The following is a 19,476-nucleotide window of genomic DNA, read 5'->3' on the forward strand; positions in this document are numbered from 1 at the left end:
TTAAATTAATTGTGATCGTCTTTGCGGAAGAGCACAGCTGTGGTTGTTGTGCTCTTGCCAGAGAGCAGACAGAAAAAGTGGGGTCGGGCCCACAACCGTGCCGCTGGCAAGAGCACGGTTGTGGATGCTCTAAGATTCAAATTATCGTGAGATTAATGAGAAACTATGATTACTTTTTTCAATTGAAAAAGAGTGAATTGTATAACGAATTAATTGTGTTCCCAAAGTTTAGCTAGGGTGATTTAATTTTATAAAAATAGTTCATAGTAAAAATAAATACTAGCTCGGAGTATTATCTTAAACTTCGAAGCTATTTTAAGTATATTATGTGTAGTGGACTAGTGGATATTTTATGCGTAAAAAATATTGAAAAAAGACTTATAATTATTTGTAATGGGGAATCTTGTACATATATTTTTTTGGTGAATTATGAAAAAGCCATCCCCATAATTACTACAGATCAAAGAATGAAAATTAGGCAACGATTCAGATTGTATCAAAATCATGAAATACTAGTACTATATCAGAAGTAATGATATGGAGTGTATATATAAACTATTCAACTGGCCCTTTACATACTACCACATTAACTAATTAAAAGTTTGTCCTATTTTTCCATTTTCATCCATCCTTCTCAAAGTTTGTCTCATTTCACTTTCTACCATTTTTTGTAGTTAACCATATATTCCACTAATTTATTCCTACTCACATTTTATTATAAAACTAATATATAAAAGTTGGACTCACAGTCCACTAACTTTTTCAACTCACTTTCCATTACGTTTTTAAAAACCCGTGTAAGGTCAAAGTGAGACAATATTTGGGAGACGGAGGTAGTACAATATTTAGGTTTTAGCAGTATTGCATCTCCTGAAAAAGAATACCCATTTCATCACAAATTCACAATAGCAGCGGTTTGTATTATTTGGCACCCAATTTCAGCACAAAACAGCAGTAGTAGTGTTATTTTAAAAAATTATTTAGGATTATAAAAATGATAATGCGACGATGAAGTTATTAATTTGAACACAATTTTGCGGCCCCACCTAAATTTGGAATGTAATTGTATTGTTACGAAAAAGAAAATAGTGGCGTAACATATTTAATCCTACCGTTAGGTTTATCGGGGCCCAATAATTTGACCGTTGAATAGCAAAAGCGGGAAGAAAATATTTGGCGGGTAAGTGTCACGTGATGTAGTGGGGTCCGCTTATTGATATGTCACATGGTCAAAAGCTGTAACCTTCTGCAATGTTGTCAGAAACTGCCCACATTTGATAAATTGGATACCAAGGTAACTGGGCATCCATTTTTGTTTAGTTAGTCGGGCTTTGGCCCAATATTCGGGCCCACGCTCGGTCTCCCCCATACCCAACCCGATGCACACATCTCTCCTATGTTACCAATGATCTTAGTTACATAATCTTAATTATTAGAATAAAATGATAAATTTGTAAGTAAATTATATTTTTGAGAGGAAATCAATTTTCTTGGGATAAAAATATCAATATTTAAATCATAACTACATCTCAAATAAAAATCTTTAACATTTACTCATTTATGCTTAAGTGTGAATAAAAATTTGACCAAACTTGATGAATGTTTCGACAATTTGCCATTACCTGAAACTTACACTGATATACTCTTCATGTTCCACCGAAAATGACCCACTTTCTATTTAGTATGTCCCAACTAAAATGACTCGTTACTAAAAATGAAAACATTTTTATCTTCACTTTATTCCGTCTCTTTTACTTTATTATATCCACCTAACACACAAAATAAAACTGTATAAAATCACATGTCTGATATTATATTAATTTGTATAGATAATTACGCTTTGTTTATATAGTTAGTTATATCATTTTATTCGAGAGGTGGAGCCAAGTCCCTGGCAATTTATTTACTCCGTACAATTTATTTCGTATATCGTTTCTTGTATACGTACATATGTATTTTTCAAATCCTAATGAATGTCCAATTCTAACAAAAATATGATCAAGTCACAATTTTATACGCACGAGTCTTTTTTTGGGGGAACTATACGGCTAATTTAATTTGAATATATAAATACAGTCATTTTGTCAAACCCATTACAAATTTAACAAACAATTTACAAATTATTTCTGAAACTATGTAAACTTGGGGCAAGGGCAAGTAGTGCACGCACATAGTACACAGTGCTTGTTTTCTTCATTTACAAAGAATCAGAATTAAACGAATATGAAATTAGTGTCGAGATAAAAAGGTATGGAGATGGCATTCAAGTGCATCGGTTAGGCATGGAAGGAATGATTTGGCCTTGAGTGATGATTTGTGCATTTGAACATGCAGAAGTTAGTTGCTGAATAGTTGAATCAAATGGTTTTAAATTAATATCAGCTAATTCAACCTTTTCACATGGGACTAACGAACTGCAGTTCAAATTTATTGATATTGGAGAAATCGACGTGCCGCTTATGTCTCTGAAGTGAATATCGCTCAGCCTCACGCTTGATTCCTACAACACATGAAAAGAAAAGAAAAGAAAAGAAAAGAAAAGAAAAGAAAAGAAAAGAAAAGCGTCACAAAAAATAGCTAGCGTTTTGGAACATATATATGATCACAAGTTTTGATTATTACCTGTGAATTATCCTTGGAGTTGTAATGCTGATCGATCAAAATAGGGTTTTGGACTCCCTCCATCACCAGATGTTCAAAAACAATGTTTGTAGCTTCGATCTTCGGAGAGTCGTGGTAGCTTCTGATTCGTGCTCCGTTTTTCGTTTTAATCAGCGTGCAGTTTGTCACTGTGATTCCGTTCACGTTTGTTTCGTCTACGAGTTTCCCCAAGCTCCCAACGCTGCCATTAAATATGGATCAAGTTTCAATAGCTCAGAATCGATACTACAAAAATAAGGACATATTTAGTCAATTAAGGATGTTCCTTTGTGTTTCTAAATACATCATCTAGCTACACTTTGAAAAACGTGTTCAATCTTGGGTGTCCCAACTAAAATTAAGGGATGCAAACTAAATGTCGTGTTTTTTTGCACCCTCAATTTTGGTCATTTTTAAAATTTTCTAACGCAAGTAATTGTATATAGTGCTATCTTTCTAATAAAATAGTAACAAGTTAGGGTTACCTGAGGCCGTGACCGGGGCCACATGTAACCCCAGCCACCAGAATGCTTTGCGTGCTGTAGCCAATGGAAACACAGTCGTCTCCCGTTCCGATGACGGAGTCAGTTATCTTAATATTAGTAGAATTGGTGAGGTGGATTCCGTGGGTGAAGGGGCTGTCACCAGGTGCAGTGATACCCACCTTGCTTATATCTATGTTTTTGCTATCTGTAACCTCTAAATGGAAACCCATGCTGTTTACGAATTTCAAATCACCAACCTTTGCATTTTCCACTGACTTTACCGACAGAGCCTGTTATTAAAGAATTACGATTAGTAAAGAGTAAAAAAATGATACTCCACTCCATATGCCTAACTTTATGAACAGACTAAAATGGAAAAAAAAACATGACTATTATTGGCTTACGACTGGGAGAAGAGGGAGGTCGCTGTCCGTGCCGTATTTCCAAACGGATTTTCCACGGCCATCGATGGTTCCGGGGCCAGTGAGGAGGAGGCCGTCGACTCTCTCGATCGAGATCCAAGCACCTTGTGAATAGGAGCTGAGATCAGTATTGGCGAGGAGAGTGCCTTGGATTTCAACTATGATGGGCTTTGTAGCGGTGCAAGGGCCAGCAAACAAAACTTCCGACGCCATGAAATTGCCAGGAGGAATCAAAACCTTTGCTGCTGCACCTGACCCACATGCTGCTACCCATGCTCGTATCAAAGCCTTTGATTTTTCAAATTAATGCATGGTTATAAAAACTTATCAATGTCATAGAATGTTATATTTTAGTATAACTCTATTTTATAGGTAAAAAAATGCAAGATTCATCGGTAGGAGTAGGACGATGATAAATACTCCCCTCAATTTCGGGGTAGTGAATTAATTATTTAATCGAGTAATTAAGTGCTCGCCGAGTTATCTAATCATACAAACCAAACATCTGATTAGGCTAAATTATTTTATTAATTAGGTCTTATCACTCAAACTAAACACCTAATTATTCTATCACGGTCCCAATTATACAAACCAAACATTTGATTAAACTTGACCATCTTTAAACTAGGACTTATCACTCAAGCCCAACACCCCAACCAAACATTCCAATTTATTGTCACGGTCCCAATCACTCAAATCAAACATTTGATACCTCTTGTTAGTTAGATCAGAGATGTTGTGTGTGTATACATGAATTGATAGAAAATTAATTTCCCAAGCATAGACAACATATTTTTGTTTAAATATTAGGAGTTGACACATGTAAGCAAAATGCATAAATTAGGTATAAGGATGGAAAGTGACCATTGCATCATCTTCGGTTCCATCAGCAACAGCATTAAAGTTTTTAACATCAAAAACTGTGTGGTCGGTGGGGTGGGGCTGACATCCAACCTCTTGCATTATAACTAGAAGCACGATACATGCACTAATGAAATTCCTGCCTCTGCCATAAGGCATGTTTCGATAGTTTTCTGTTTTAATTATTAAAATTCTCTACAATAATGGCAATTCTTTTTTTTTTTGGACGAGTCGATGGGTATTTGTAGATCAACTCCATATTTCACGCCACATCTATCTCTACTTGCTTTTGATGTTTTTTTATTACATTTTGTGTTTGTGATAAGAATTTGCCTAATTATTAGGGTACTTGATCCACTTATTCAGGACTTATAATTCTCCCATTGTTTATCTTATAAAAATTATACTACTATTTTGCATGTTTTGCTATACATATAATTATCCTGAGGTGTTGTGTACATATGTTGTAGGAAATCTATGTTGTGTAATTAAAAAATGTAAATTGGGGTGAGAGAGGCTCGAACTCTCGACCTCAGGATATCTCTCTATAGCTATGAGACCTACGCGCTAGCCAACTGCGCCACCACCCCAGTGTTGATTTTCATCTAAATACAATGTAAATAGTAAATATCGTGTCAACGAATATCAAATAAAATAAACCTCTTAATATTTTACTGAAGAGATAAGTGATAGCTTCGCGTGGAATATTTTATTAGAACATGGACCTAAATAATTTCTGTGCTGTGCATGAATGATCTTTGAAATTTGTAATATACGTAGTATTATATGGACATGTGTTATGTGTAGTATGATGTCACCGACTTTTAAAAAATACTACGACTAGTTATTATATTCAATTTCAGCTTCGTGTTTAGCGATACATTTGTATCTTATTTGGTGCCGGATCATATTTTGATTTTTGAAAATTGCAATGTATTACATGTACATTTTGACTTTTAACCTTATAAGATAAAATACATAATTATTCACACTTAATTTTTTGCAGCTTGATAATTTCCAATCGAATAAAAAGCATTTAGTTAAATCCCATACTTATATATTGCTTAGATATGCTAATTCAGTTAATTTAAACTTGAGACTTTTGGAGTCAATTAGAAATGGCATGAATAAAGAATAGGGGCAGATTTTGGGTTTTCACGATTCGTTAAAGTAGGGAGTATAAATTTAAACGTGAGACTTTTGGAGTCAATATATCAAAAGTCAATAGAAATGGCGTGGATAAAATATGGGGCAGATTTTGGGTTTTCACTATTCGTAAATTATAATGGCGTGCCGCTATATAAATTATACTCCTCCACAACAAGTGCTTTTACTTTAGTTAAACTCCAATTCGTGTACAATACAATTTTAAGCTGTACACGCTATGTTTAACACCAAAAAACGAGGTAATATAATATTGCTTGTTAAATTTAATTTCGTATACACTTTATAAAACATGCCTTTGTTCAATTAGTATTTGTCAATATCACAATTTGATATAAAAATAGACTTTGGGGTTGTTTGTTAATTTTAATTTAGTATAGTAGTGATCTAGGGAAACCATTACTTAAATACATAACTAGAGAACACGAATTTAGTTAACTATAAAAGCGATTTAGTTCACTATAAGGAGTGAACCAAAAGGCCATTACAGTGAACTAAATCATTCACGGAGTAAATACTTCACTATAATGGTGTTTTAGTTCACTCCTTGTTTTCAAATTCATATTGTGAACTAAAACGCCCATATAGTGAACTAGATCGTTTTGATCTAATAGCTCAGATTAGTTATACTTTGATCATCTTCCTATTCTTTAAACATCATATTAATTATATTTAAAGTATATCTTTTTTTCTAATAAATCAAAAAAGGCTCGAGCCGACATGCAGCGAGCAAAGGTTTAAGACAAACGACCAAATGCCAACCCGCAAAAACTGGAAACAAAAGAGTATAAAGTATACCTAATCAAATAGAAAAGAAATACTAGAATGGAGACAATGCGAGATAGAAAATTTTTCATGAGCATACAGAATGCATTTTCCTACTAGAGGAGGTATATCCTTTGGCGGACTGAAATTGGGAGAATATAATTCAACCTCACTTTGGATTATTCTTAGTAATGCTTTTCAACAAGATATGAAATAAGGAATATACCCTAGTGCTCCATGTTGAACGCACACTTTTTGTTTTTTTCTCTTCCACTTTTTAAGCCCATAATTAAATGTTAGTAGTAGATAATTATATATAGTTCGGGGGTATTGTTTTTGTGCATAGAAAATCAGAGGTATAAGAATGAATATTTATCGCATGTAAGAGTAATTTGTCACGCGTACATGACTACATTAATTTCGTACATTTAATCTAATCACTGTGGTTGTGACTATACTAAGTATATATACACAGTGGGCGGACGCAGGATTTTGATACTGGATCGTTCAAATTAACGTTAACATTTGTTGCTTATTTTTAGTATCATACGCCAGAAACAATCACGAAATAAACAGTACAAGATGATGTGAGATAACTAATTTGAAAATGAGCAATATACAACGATAGTGTCAACGTCGAAATAATTGAAGAATATATTTTTAAATAAAAAGCATAACTTTAAAATTAAATTTTCTAATATGATATATATGCTTATTAATGTAACTAAATAATTATTTTTATTCTTAGATTATACAAATACTACTTATGTGATGTTACAATAACAAATTTTACACAAATAAAATAATAAGCAAAAATTATATAGAATTACTAGTGAAAAAATATAAATGAATTAACTATAAGAGGCGGGACAAATAAATTAATTATTTGACAAATGAATTAATCTAGCTATAAGAAAATAAAAAATCATGAATTAATTTATGGATAAATAAATTTATTTAGCTGTCTTGCTTTTAAAAATTCCGAAAAACAACACAGGATCCCCCGCCACTAGGGTTCAAGAACCTGTGACATCTTGGTCAATACCGACCAACTGAGCTATGGATTAATGTGACAATTGTTGTATGAATATATATGGAGTATATAAAAACACGAAAATCAACGGGTATTCCAAGCCCCTTAGCCTCTGCATATACATATAAGTATATTAACAGTTAAATGTGAGTTTATACGTTGTTTTGAGTTTAATTTTAAGGATCTCTCTATAGCAGCATTAGTTTTCATGACACTCAAAACAGTAACTTTTTTACATGCTTTTTCATCACACTTCTCTTCAACTAATCCTCACTCAGCAAAACAAACAACACATTTGACCATAACACGAATTTATTATCAACCAACAAAACCTACCAACTACTTGGATTTGGAGCCCCTTACACAGCGGAAGACTTGTACAAAACAAATAAATCAGACGTAGGATCTATTTGACAGATTATGGGATTAATCTATTCACATGTTAACACAGAATTGCATGCATGTTAGAACGCAAATAATTCATGCTCAAAGAATATAAATCCTAAAACATGAATTCTACAGTTTAGAGTTACCGATTTGATTCTCCAAAGAATCGTCGATTGCTCGCGCCTTCTCCACGATGATCTTCAATACTAGACCACAGATTTTCTGTCTGGTTCCCGAACCGTATCTCGATATCAGGGTGGGCTGATCTTATCAAAATATTAGAACTCGAATAAAGAAGACACAAATTCCTCACGGAGGAGGAGAGAGAAAATTTCGTCCACTTCAGAGAGAAGAGGGGGCGAAAATTTCTTATAAAATTAATTGTATTTTCTGTCTCATTTATTCTCCTATTTATATTAAGTTCATATTGTGCCTAGTCAGAGATCCATGGAAGGTTTTAGATATGGACTCACCCCAATTAACTTTTTACTAATTAAATTGAACCCACAATTTAATACAAGCTTATATTGGAATATTACGAGCAGCCTACAGAAGTAATATTGACCTCCCCATCCAAATCCGAAATTACAAGTAATCCGGGTTTCCGTTTTGGTTATTATTTATTTCTCGCGCTTAAGATATAAATGTCCATTAATTAATTAAAGTCTGCTATGAACTTAATTAACTAACATCTTATTAATTCCAGGAGTGGACTTAGAAAGAACTTATAATTTATTATTCATGGAATAATTAAATTCCAACTGGCCAGTTTTCCAATAATAAAAACCTTGTTCAAGCTCCTCTTGAGGACATTATCAAACGAGACTCACCCCGCGCACGATTCAACATAATAGCAATCCTAGCACCGCTAGATATCAATCACCACTATCCAATATATCAGGATTATTGGGTTGCGAAAAACCCGCATCTTTTGATAAGTCAAAGTAGCGCATAATCAATATCGTATGCTCAATGCTAACGTATGTAGATTAATAAATAGTATTTTATCAAGACCTAGTCTTTTAGTAGATAGCATAAAGACACGTCTTGCTGTTAGATCCATTAAGTGTTATACCACACCAACGTTATCTTATTTCAGAAAGGCTTAATTGGACTGACATTGCAACCTTTCACGATAGGTAGTCTAATAAGCTTATCTGGGTTGTGAAATTCGTCTTTTTATTTTGCAGAGCATTGCATAGAACCGACTGTGTTACCTTAAAGTGGACGACGCCCACAACCAATCTACTAAGCAAAAGACTTAGACTTTGTTTGCTTCTTATACATTTAAATGTTTATAAAACATCTTATAAATGCACAGGCAAACACAATGTGATAATATAGTGATCCTATTCGTGCGATACTGCTCAAATAATACTAAATCGGGTTAAAAGTGGATTGTAGAGTTTTCCGTATGCAAGCAAGATTATATTAGCGCGAACTTGCTCAAAACATGTTTTTCAGTATACCAAACCTAACACCAACCACAACAAATCAATCAAACTTCGAACATAAATATCATCCATAGCTTAATCAAAAGTCAAAATTAATCAAGCTCACAAGAACAAGAAACGCCTTCATCCATCTAAGCATGTGAAACCGAATTAAAAGAAAACAAAACACAATTTGAGTTTGTTTTTTTTAATATCATGAAAATGTCCGAATTCCACGAAGGTGATGGGCAGAATATCCATACAAAAACCCAACAACCTATTTAAATGTAGTAATAAAGAATGTTTGTTAAAAGAGATATTGGTTGGCCTTTTAATTGAAACGCACATCATCAGAGAAGAAGAAGATGGTCACTATAAATCTGTCATTTCAACAATATTTAATTTTGACTCTACATGTCCACTCTAACAAACACACAACGCACCAAATGTTGCTGCTTTCTTTAAGAGACACCTCCACTAAAGTCACCATAGTACTATATCTCAACACTACCACTATATCGGAATACAATCTTAAACTCAATAATTGACCCCAAATTTGAAAGGCAAAACATGAAAATACAAGAGTAAAAAAACATCATTGATTAGTCAATTGTAAAGACATGAAAAAAAAACAAATTAATAGAAGAAAATCTAAATTAAATATAATATGAAATGATAAGAATACGGAGCATAAATATTACCCTCTCCGTTCTTGAAAAGTATGAACATTAAGTTCGACACGAGTTTTAATTTATAATTGGTAAAGTAAGAGAGATCAAGATAAATGAGGAGCGTAAGTAGTGCCCGTGGAGAGTGGACTCCACATCACTAATAGTGTAGTGTAATAATATAAAATATAAATAAAATTATATATAATAATAATGTACTGTATTATTTAACAATTTCAAAATTAGAAAGTACATAATTTTCATGAATAAATTAATAAGAAAATAGTTTATATTTTTGTCAAAGTTCTATAAACATTAAAGTGGCTTAAATATAGCTAAAACTACATTAATAAAGATTGACTGAATCTTAGCGGATCTTGATCTCCTTTTGATATACGGAGTACATAGGGTTATTATTTGGTTTGCGGAATTAAATTTTGTTTGAAATTTAATTAGAAAGGGAAATGATAAATAAATGACGAGAAAAATCCAACTGGAGAAAATAAATTGAAGCCAAATATCTTAATGAAACGGCATTTGTGTGGCCTCGACTAAATCTCCATTCTATCCCTCTCTCTCCCCTTCGCAATTTTTCTCGCTTGATTATCTCACTATTTGTTATACTACTACCTTATTTCCATCTAATTCCTCTCAAACTCTATCTTAAATTCGATAATTTGCTAGGTTTTTGGAAGGGAAATACTATTTGTTTTTTTGGTGTGCTGATGAAAACTCAGTTTTTGTGTTCTATTAATTCAGCTTTCATGGTTTCTGTCAAGGAATTGTGGTCGAGTTTCTGTTTCAATGCCTAGTTTCATCGTCGATGCTTCGGATTAGATATGATGTCGCCTTCGTCAATGTCAGGTATTTTCTCGATTATTGGTTTATTTTTATGCTGGTTTTGGTGAAAGGTGGTGTTGTTTAACTGTATTATTTTAGGTGACTGAGTTATGGTTTGTTTAGTGGTGGATTGTGTGTTTTCTGCTTTAATTGGATGTTTTTGTATCGTTTCTTTTGAGTTGGAAGGTGCGCTGTGTGGAAAGATTGTTCTTCACTTGAGTTGCTTAGTAGTTTAGGGAGTGGATTTTATTGCAAGTATGGATGATATGTTCGGAATTTAATTTGGTTGAATGAAGTTATGTGATTATTCTGCTTTTGGGCAGTTTCTATCGAATGTGTGAATATATGCAAGTTGTGGAAGGGGGACGTGGCTGGAAGATTTGATTGCAGCATGCTATCGTGTGCTTCTAAAGCTCCCAGGGTGCTGACTGGATTTCTTGCAAGCACTGCACATTCTCCTCAGGCGTGTGGCAGAATTGTGAGCAGAAGTAGTATCCGATGTGTGAGTAAATTTTGAGATTGTTCTTTTAATGGGATTTTCTGTGATATTCATAATTACGTATAGGTAATGCAGGGATGCATTGAGTTAGCCGAGTGCTTTATGTATACTCTTTAACTTCCTCGATTTTTGTCAGTTATAGCTGTAAGAACACGTATGCTAAAAATGCTAAGATTGTATCAGGAAAGTGTAATGGGGATTTATAGTAGCTAACGGTTTTCACCACGGGTCATTTTTGGGTAGATATAATTATCGGAATTAGGAATCAGCAATTGTGTGTTCCATGAATTAAATAAAGCGTGATTATAATGTTCTATACTTGTTTGGATACTTAATTTTACACTACTTTCATCATTTACTAATGGACATACACTCGTTATTATTTTTCCAGAGATGCGAAGTTCATAATTGGGGAGAATGTTGCTTGTATGAGACCTCCAATCTTGCCAGTTTGCAGAAACTTGAGATAGCAAGTACTTCTGTTCGCAACAAATGGAAGTTATATTGTTCTCCTTCTTCTTCTTCAGAATGTTACAATGTTTCTCCAGACAGCTTATGGGAGGTAACTGAAATAAGATTTTCTTTTCTTTAAGTTGGTTTATTGTAATTTACAGAGTTCACTTAGTAGTAGAGCTTATGAGGTCAACTTCATTGATCCATAAATCTATGACGCAGAGATACGATAGACTGAAATATGACTTGCAGTTTGAACGATCTGCAATTAGAACTTCTGGAAAATTAATGAGTAAAAAATGGATTACATCTATTAAAGTTTAAACCATTCTCAGGCTACACTTCAGTGGGAGTACTTAAGGTGGGTTTTGGAGATTGATCTCTGATCTCTGATCTCTCAACCTTATAAAGGTGGGACCAATATGCTAAAATGTTGTGGTTGTAGTGTGACAACATAACTTATAATCAAGAAATTATTCTGAACCGTATAATGAGCTAAATTGATGTAGATGATTACCAAAATCTGGAGCAGTTAGAAAAATAGAAGTGATTGATTGAACAAGTTAAGGCGAGGTGTGATTGTCTCCCATTATGGACCTTTCACAGATGTTTAGGCTTGAAAGTGTCATTTAATGTAGATGAAGTCACATAGCTACGCATTCTAAGTTTACTCTCTGGACAGAGTTGTTTATTGTTTTTTATTCCCAGGGTCTTAAACCTGGCATCTCATATCTATCCCCAAAGGAATTGGATTTGGTTCGCAAGGCCTTGAATGTGAGTTTTCATCAATCATTCTCAAGTTATTCTGTTCTCCTTAGGCCTACGTGCTATTTGATTTTATTTCAATATACCATTTGACTTATCTCATGCCTTTTCTTTTTAGTAGTAATATTCTTTTTGGATTTATCTTGTTTTTATAGTTGGCTTTTGAGGCACATGATGGTCAAAGAAGGCGCAGTGGGGAACCCTTTATTATACACCCAGTCGCAGTTGCTCAAATTCTGGGTGAACTAGTGAGTTGTGTTATATATTTTATTCTTAGTATTGCTGACTTAATGATTTAATTTATCTTGTTGGGTTTATTTCAGATTTCAAGAGTTTCTCTAAATGGAATATATCTCTGACTTGCAATTGTTAATCCAGGAACTGGATTGGGAGTCTATTGCGGCTGGACTTTTGCATGATACAGTGGAAGACACAAATGTCGTTACTTTTGAAAGTATAGAGAAAGAATTTGGAGCAGCTGTTCGTCACATTGTGGAAGGGGAAACAAAGGTAGCTCTATTCAATACAATTTTATCATTCTTTACTTGCCTTTAAGATCTAATCTTTCTCATTATGTCACTTTATTATGGTAGATGGCCAAAAAGTAAAGTGAAAAAGTCCAACTAAGTCTGTTTTAAGCTGACAGCCACAGTCGGGGATTTCTTACTGGTGAATGATTGATGTTCCAGGTATCTAAACTTGGGAAACTCAAGTCAAAGAATGAGAATCATTCTGTTCAAGATGTGAAAGCAGATGATCTCCGTCAGATGTTTCTGGCCATGACTGAAGAGGTAAGTTATGTATGTAAGACAATATCTATGGTGATTATATTCATGATGCCATTCATTGACTGAAGTAGTGGTGTATCAGGTCCGTGTTATAATTGTCAAATTGGCTGACAGATTGCACAACATGCGGACTCTTGCACATATGCCTCCACATAAGCAGGTTTGCATGTTTCAGTTAGGTTATCTTTCAGCAAAATTACATTTGATCCAAAAAATTTTATATCAAATATTTTTGCAGTCCAGTATTGCTATGGAAACGCTGCAGGTTTTTGCTCCTCTGGCAAAACTGCTTGGAATTTACCAGATAAAGGTACCCAGTTTGCTCCTCTTTTGGCCATAGTGTCATCATACATGTGCAATATATTTGTATATATATATATATACACATATATATTATTTTATGTTCAACAACAAATTAAAGTCAGCATTTGTCTCTTCAGAGCCATAATTGAGTAGGTTGTGTTCTAATTTTTTATCATTAAAGAGGGATTAGAGACATATTCGAGATTACCACTGAACTAATAGGTAGTGTTATGCTTGGAATCATCTTTGGCCTGTATAGTTTAATTTGCTTATCACTATTCCAATTCATTGTATGCTTTGGTGTTTAATGAGTTTTGCCTATAGTTGTTTGCTAAGATGTCATGTGATACGGGTGGGACTTGGAAGGTGTACAACCGTGGCAATAGGGAAGTAGTTTGGCCCTCAAATCGTGGATGAAGAAGTCAGGAAGAGAGAAGATGGGAGAAGAGAATACTCGGCAGATTTAGTTAGAGCAGTTCCTATTTCTTTGCTATTTTGTTATTGCAGTTCCTATTTCTTTTGCTTTAGCATCTATAATCATGAGGACCCGTAGGGATGAAGATCATCTTGGGAAATCACTAGTCTTGGGCGATTTTATACCGTTGGCCTCCTGCGTGGGTATTATTCTTTCGGTTCTTATTTACTCGTTTATTTCGAGATATTGAATTCAACCTTCTATTTCCACTCTATGTTACTTATATTGAAGTTTGCTATAGCACATCTCGATCTCGTGCTAGTTTACTGTTCGACAAGTAAAACTTCAATAAGTAACAGAGAGTGGAAATAGAAGGTTGAATTCAATATCTCGAAATAAACGTGTAAATAAGAACCGAAAGAACAATCCCCAAGCAGGAGACCAACGATATAAAATCGCCCAAGACTAGTGATTTCCCAAGATGATCTTCATCCCTACGGGTCCTCATTATTATAGATGCTAAAGCAAAAGAAATAGGAACTGCAATAACAAAATAGCAAAGAAATAGGAACTGCTCTAACTAAATCTGCCGAGTCTTCTCTTCTCCCATCTTCTCTCTTCCTGACTTCTTCATCCATGATTTGAGGGCCAAACTACTTCCCTATTGCCACGCTTGTACACCTTCCAAGTCCCACCCGTATCATCATGTCTGCTTCCGAAAGGTCAACTATGTATTTAGTATTGAATCTATCAATTTGCACTTAAATGTTTGAAGGCCGAATATAGTAAAACTTGTTCACTGAGCATTCACAAGTACGTGCAAACGAAGCACCTCATTGTCATATAAGTATCTTCTTTTAGTGACTTCCACACAACTCGTACCACTTGTAGTCTTACCATTTTTAAGCATCACATGTTTGCACCAGCTTGAAATTTGTATAAGATGCACAAGTACTTGATTGTTGGTTGATAATTTGTACCACTTTTTGTTTGAATGTTTTTGGTAGCATATACATAATTGAGTGATTGGACTATAAGTCAGCTTTAAAGCAAAACTGAATGCAATTATATGCCTATACTCTAGAATCATTATGAAGGATTGTTCTTGCTACATTGTCGATCTTCTCCCTCTTTTTGGATTCTGTAATTACTTCTTTGAGTCTTTCCATCCTTCATATACTATTCCTCAGTACTAAAATTATTCTGTCTTTTATGCATAACTTGTCATTTGTTTGGGAAAGTGTACTTATTTTCAATTTCCTTCTTGCAGACCGAACTTGAAAATCTGGCATTTATGTACACAAACCCTGAAGATTATCCAAAGGTCAAGAGAAGAGTTGCAGAACTTTATCGAGAACACGAAAAAGATCTCAAAGAGGTGGTTGTTCTGTGGTTTAAATCGACTATGTTTTGTACTCGTATAACTGTTCATAATTAGTTAGTCACCTACTCATGCTTTTTCCTCATTCCATTAGGCAAACCAAATTTTGATGAAAAGGATTGAAGACGATCAATTCTTAGATCTTCTCACTGTGAAAACTGAGGTTCAGCCTGTGTGCAAGGAACCTTACAGGTAATTTATAGTTTTTTTCTGTTCATATTAGATTCAATAGTTATATTTACTCCTAGTTCTGTATAATTACTGTTCAGAATAATCAGTCCCATCTATTATGTGTATCCTGGGTAGAGTTACAAATTGCTTAGTGATCATACTAATTAAACAGAAACTAATAAGGCAGTTGGACTTGGGTTGTCTTACTTTGTCCTAAATTGCCTTCTATGATATGCAGCATTTATAAGGCCGTTCTTAAATCTAAAAGCTCAATAAATGAAGTTAATCAGATCGCTCAGGTATATGTTCGTAGAATTTTATCACCATGTCAAGTTGTCAATTTATTGCTGTTTCTTACATGTATGTTTCTTGAACTCCAGCTTCGAATTATTATAAAACCAAAGCCGTGCGCGGGAGTTGGGCCCTTGTGTAATGCACAACAGGTGTGGCTATCTATATTCTTCTATTTATGTTGAATTACTAATATTCTTACTGACTTTAGCATATGCTACAGATATGCTACCATGTGCTTGGACTCGTCCATGGAATTTGGACACCTATCCCTCGAGCTGTATGTAATATGAATCTGCTATTAAAGAACTTAGTTTATAATTTCAGATGGATATGTATTTAATCTCTCCTTTTATAACAGATGAAGGATTATATTGCCACCCCGAAGCCTAATGGCTATCAGAGTCTTCATACTACAGTGATTCCCTTTCTTTATGAAAGCATGTTCAGACTGGAAGTTCAGGTTTGTCATCATAAGTTGATGATATTTCTTTCATCACTTTACTTGTGTTCTATCTTGAAACATTAAGCTTTATGCAACATTGATATTGGCCATGGAATAACAATGTATATGTATCTTCATATTCTAGTTAATATCGTTCTTACTTTTGGTTGGCAGATTAGGACGGAAGAGATGGATTTGATTGCTGAAAGAGGCATCGCTGCGCATTATAGTGGCAAAGTTTTTGTGAATGGGCTGGTTGGACATGCTATGCCAAGTGGCAGAACGTCCAGAGGGAAAACAGTTGGCCTTAACAATGCTAATATTGCTCTCAGGGTATATTACTTTACTTTTACTTCTTACATGTAAATCCATATATGAATTTCTGGGTTATCATTGGTTAAGTAACTAATTTTATCAACGATTTGTTTTTATTTTTCACTTAGATAAGCTGGCTAAATGCAATCCGGGAGTGGCAGGAGGAATTTGTTGGAAATATGAGCTCTAGGGAATTTGTTGACACAGTCACCAGGGATCTTCTTGGTAGTCGCGTCTTTGTATTTACACCCAGGGGAGAGGCAAGAACATTCAAATTAGCTTCTTTTGTAATATATTATGTTATCAGTGCTTATAAAGTTTTACTGTCAACAGATTAAGAATCTGCCTAAAGGGGCAACAGTAATTGATTATGCGTATATGATCCACACTGAAATTGGAAACAAAATGGTTGCTGCAAAGGTATTTTTTGAATTGATGATTATGAGCTGTATGGATTCTCCAATTGAGACTCCTCTTTAATCTTGTCTCATTGTCAGAAGTTCTCTGTTTCCAGGTTAATGGCAATCTTGTCTCCCCAACACATATGCTTGTGAACGCTGAAGTAGTCGAGATTATAACATATAATGTCAGTTCATTTGTTCTTACCCCTATCCATACCTGGCTATTCTTCCTATATTAAATGTCACTGCATGATATCATGCACATCATTAATGAGGAGCTATGATATTAGTATCAGTTAAGAGAAGTGCGATTGTCGAGTATGATTCTTCCCCTAAAATTCCTGTGCATATTTTGGTATCGTTAAGTTGTGTGTTGTGCCTGTCCCTCAGATACTTATCATTTTCATTCTGGAACCACCTTTCTATGTTATTGCATAATCCACAACAGGAATATAGACTATAGTGCAAGCTCTATTTTGCATATTGATGCAAGTTTAGTTTCAGGGGCTCTCAAATAAATCTGCCTTTCAGCGACACAAGCAGTGGCTCCAATACGCAAAAACACGAAGTGCTCGACACAAGATTATGAAAGTAGGTTACTTTTTGGAGCTTCTCTTATTTTGAATTATAATTGTTCTACCCCCTCTGCTATATGCCTCTCTCTCTCTCTCTCTGACTCACAGTTGCACACACACACACACATAATTAGACCCCCTCAAATTTATTAACTCTATTACATAACTCTGTAGCAGTTTCTGAGAGAGCAGGCTGCACTATCAGCAACTGAAATAACTGCTGATTCTGTGGAGGAATTTGTTGCTGAATCTGAAGAGGAAAGCAAAGAGGAACCAGCTGTAAATTACTCTGGGGGGCCTAAGCATACATGGCAGAAATTATTGAGGAATGTCATGCAAATTGCATCCTCAAAAGCAAATAGTGAAGATATATTCCAATTTGACAAGGGGAACATTCAGATTCCAACTGTTAACGGGAAGCACAACAAGAATATGCAGCACGTGAGTTTGAAGGCAAAGGGAGAAGTGCTATCTCAGGGAAATGGTGTTGCAAAGATGATTCGTGCCAATATTCCTCTGTACAGAGAAGTGTTACCGGGACTTGAGGTGTGGCAAGCCAGCAAGATTATGTCTTGGCACAACCTCGAGGGTAACTCTATCCAGTGGCTGTCCATAGTCTGCATAGACCGTAAAGGTAATTTTCAATGGTTGGTTATGCAACTCGTCTTTTCTTGTGAACCACTTGTGTTGGAACGTAATGGTTTTTGAATTGCTTTCATGCACTCGCCATTGAACATATTACATGATTGCTCTTCTAAGTGTTGTTTGAATTCTGATGCGCATTAAAACTCAGGGATGATGGCAGATGTCACATCAGCACTTGCAGCTGTAGGAATTACCATATGTTCTTGTGCTGTGAGTATAAATTTAAGAATAACTTGTCACATTCTTTTTCCTCTATATTACAAAATCCATCTCTTCTGACATGTTATATATGATGGCAGGCTGAAATTGATAGAAGGAAGGGAATGGGTGTCATGTTGTTTCAGGTCGAAGCAAGCTTGGACGATTTGGTACGCATTCCTAAATCCAAATATGCATGTGTTGTTTCCACACTTGATCCTAAAATTAACATTCTGTATACTTTTTGTCGTCCCAGTCCAATGCTTGCTCGAAGGTGGATCTGATACTCGGTGTTTTGGGGTGGTCAACCGGCTGCAGCTGGCTGAGCTCATCAGAGAATTGTCAGTTTCTAGAGTGTTAAGTGTCTGGTATGGTTCACTCAGCTGCTAATAGTTGGGGATTAAGTTTTGTATCAAGAGAAATGGTTTCACCTTTTGGATATGGGATTATTCAGCTTCTAGTTGTCAAATTCTTTTGAACCCTACAGTCAAACAAAAACCGGTATAAATGCTAGCGAAATCTGTATATAGAAAGAAGAGAGTTAGTATAGTAGTGAAAGTATACCTGTAAAGGGAATGGTAGATGAGCTTGTAATGTTTCAGTAACGTATTTTCTTTTAAGGCACTGGTTCCACCAACGTCACCTAGACGGTTGAGGTAGTCTAGATCATGATAACTTATACTCAACTCTTAAAGGTCCTATTGTTCCCTAAAATCATTAACTTTTGCCTGAATTTGTATTTCCATCAAACTTAAATTTGTTTGCATATATTACAAATTTATAAATGTAGTGAGTTTCCCTCTATATGAAATTTTGGGGAAAATTGGAAGAAAATTTAAATCAATTACTCCCTCTGTGAATATGAGTTTTATTTTTTCATTTTAATCCTTCCGCGAATAGGAGTCCCGGTTCATTTTTACGGTTAATGGTAATAAGGTCATATATTCCCCTAACTCATTTCACTCACAATTTATTTAAAACTAATATATACAAGTGGTATTTATACACCACTAACTTTTTTTCACTAATTTTTCTTAACATTACTTAAAACTCGTGCTGTCAAAAAATGAGATTCCTAATGGCGGGAATAATGCATAAAATGACGCGGTTTACACTTGGTAAAAGCATGGTCG

General features: G+C 34.8%; 2 protein-coding genes and 1 non-coding gene across 6 annotated transcripts; 1 reads left to right on the forward strand and 2 right to left on the reverse strand.

Annotated features, from left to right (window-relative positions):
- Positions 1 to 2,026: 2,026 nt before the first annotated feature.
- LOC121794037 (exopolygalacturonase clone GBGE184-like) lies at positions 2,027 to 3,943 on the reverse strand. The gene is made up of 4 exons (XM_042192046.1): positions 3,530 to 3,943; positions 3,126 to 3,415; positions 2,623 to 2,842; positions 2,027 to 2,500 (listed from the first exon to the last, which is right to left on the reverse strand). Exons 1-4 carry the CDS (start codon positions 3,758 to 3,760, stop codon positions 2,264 to 2,266), a joined length of 978 nt encoding a protein of 325 aa, XP_042047980.1. The 5' UTR covers positions 3,761 to 3,943; the 3' UTR covers positions 2,027 to 2,263.
- Positions 3,944 to 4,911: 968 nt separating this feature from the next.
- TRNAM-CAU lies at positions 4,912 to 4,998 on the reverse strand. Its single transcript is given in 2 exon segments — positions 4,912 to 4,947; positions 4,961 to 4,998. It is a non-coding gene; the product is annotated as a tRNA-Met (tRNA).
- A 5,385-nt stretch (positions 4,999 to 10,383) lies between these two features.
- On the forward strand, positions 10,384 to 18,963 carry LOC121794461 (putative GTP diphosphokinase RSH1, chloroplastic). Of its 4 annotated transcripts, none has more exons than XM_042192630.1 (24): positions 10,384 to 10,722; positions 11,022 to 11,200; positions 11,589 to 11,759; positions 12,359 to 12,424; positions 12,571 to 12,663; positions 12,794 to 12,925; positions 13,105 to 13,206; positions 13,286 to 13,363; positions 13,442 to 13,513; positions 15,192 to 15,299; positions 15,397 to 15,494; positions 15,712 to 15,772; positions 15,854 to 15,916; positions 15,988 to 16,044; positions 16,126 to 16,227; positions 16,384 to 16,542; positions 16,653 to 16,784; positions 16,858 to 16,944; positions 17,039 to 17,110; positions 17,424 to 17,516; positions 17,675 to 18,134; positions 18,294 to 18,355; positions 18,445 to 18,513; positions 18,600 to 18,963. In XM_042192630.1, exons 1-24 carry the CDS (start codon positions 10,698 to 10,700, stop codon positions 18,702 to 18,704), a joined length of 2,646 nt encoding a protein of 881 aa, XP_042048564.1. In that variant the 5' UTR covers positions 10,384 to 10,697; the 3' UTR covers positions 18,705 to 18,963. The 4 variants fall into 4 exon arrangements, with proteins under 4 accessions (XP_042048564.1, XP_042048565.1, XP_042048566.1 ...); XM_042192631.1 differs by having other exon boundaries at positions 17,678 to 18,134; XM_042192632.1 differs by having other exon boundaries at positions 17,430 to 17,516.
- The last annotated feature ends 513 nt before the right edge of the window (positions 18,964 to 19,476 follow it).

The sequence above is a fragment of the Salvia splendens genome, chromosome 3 (assembly GCF_004379255.2).
Source record: "Salvia splendens isolate huo1 chromosome 3, SspV2, whole genome shotgun sequence".
Classification (NCBI taxonomy): domain Eukaryota; kingdom Viridiplantae; phylum Streptophyta; class Magnoliopsida; order Lamiales; family Lamiaceae; genus Salvia; species Salvia splendens.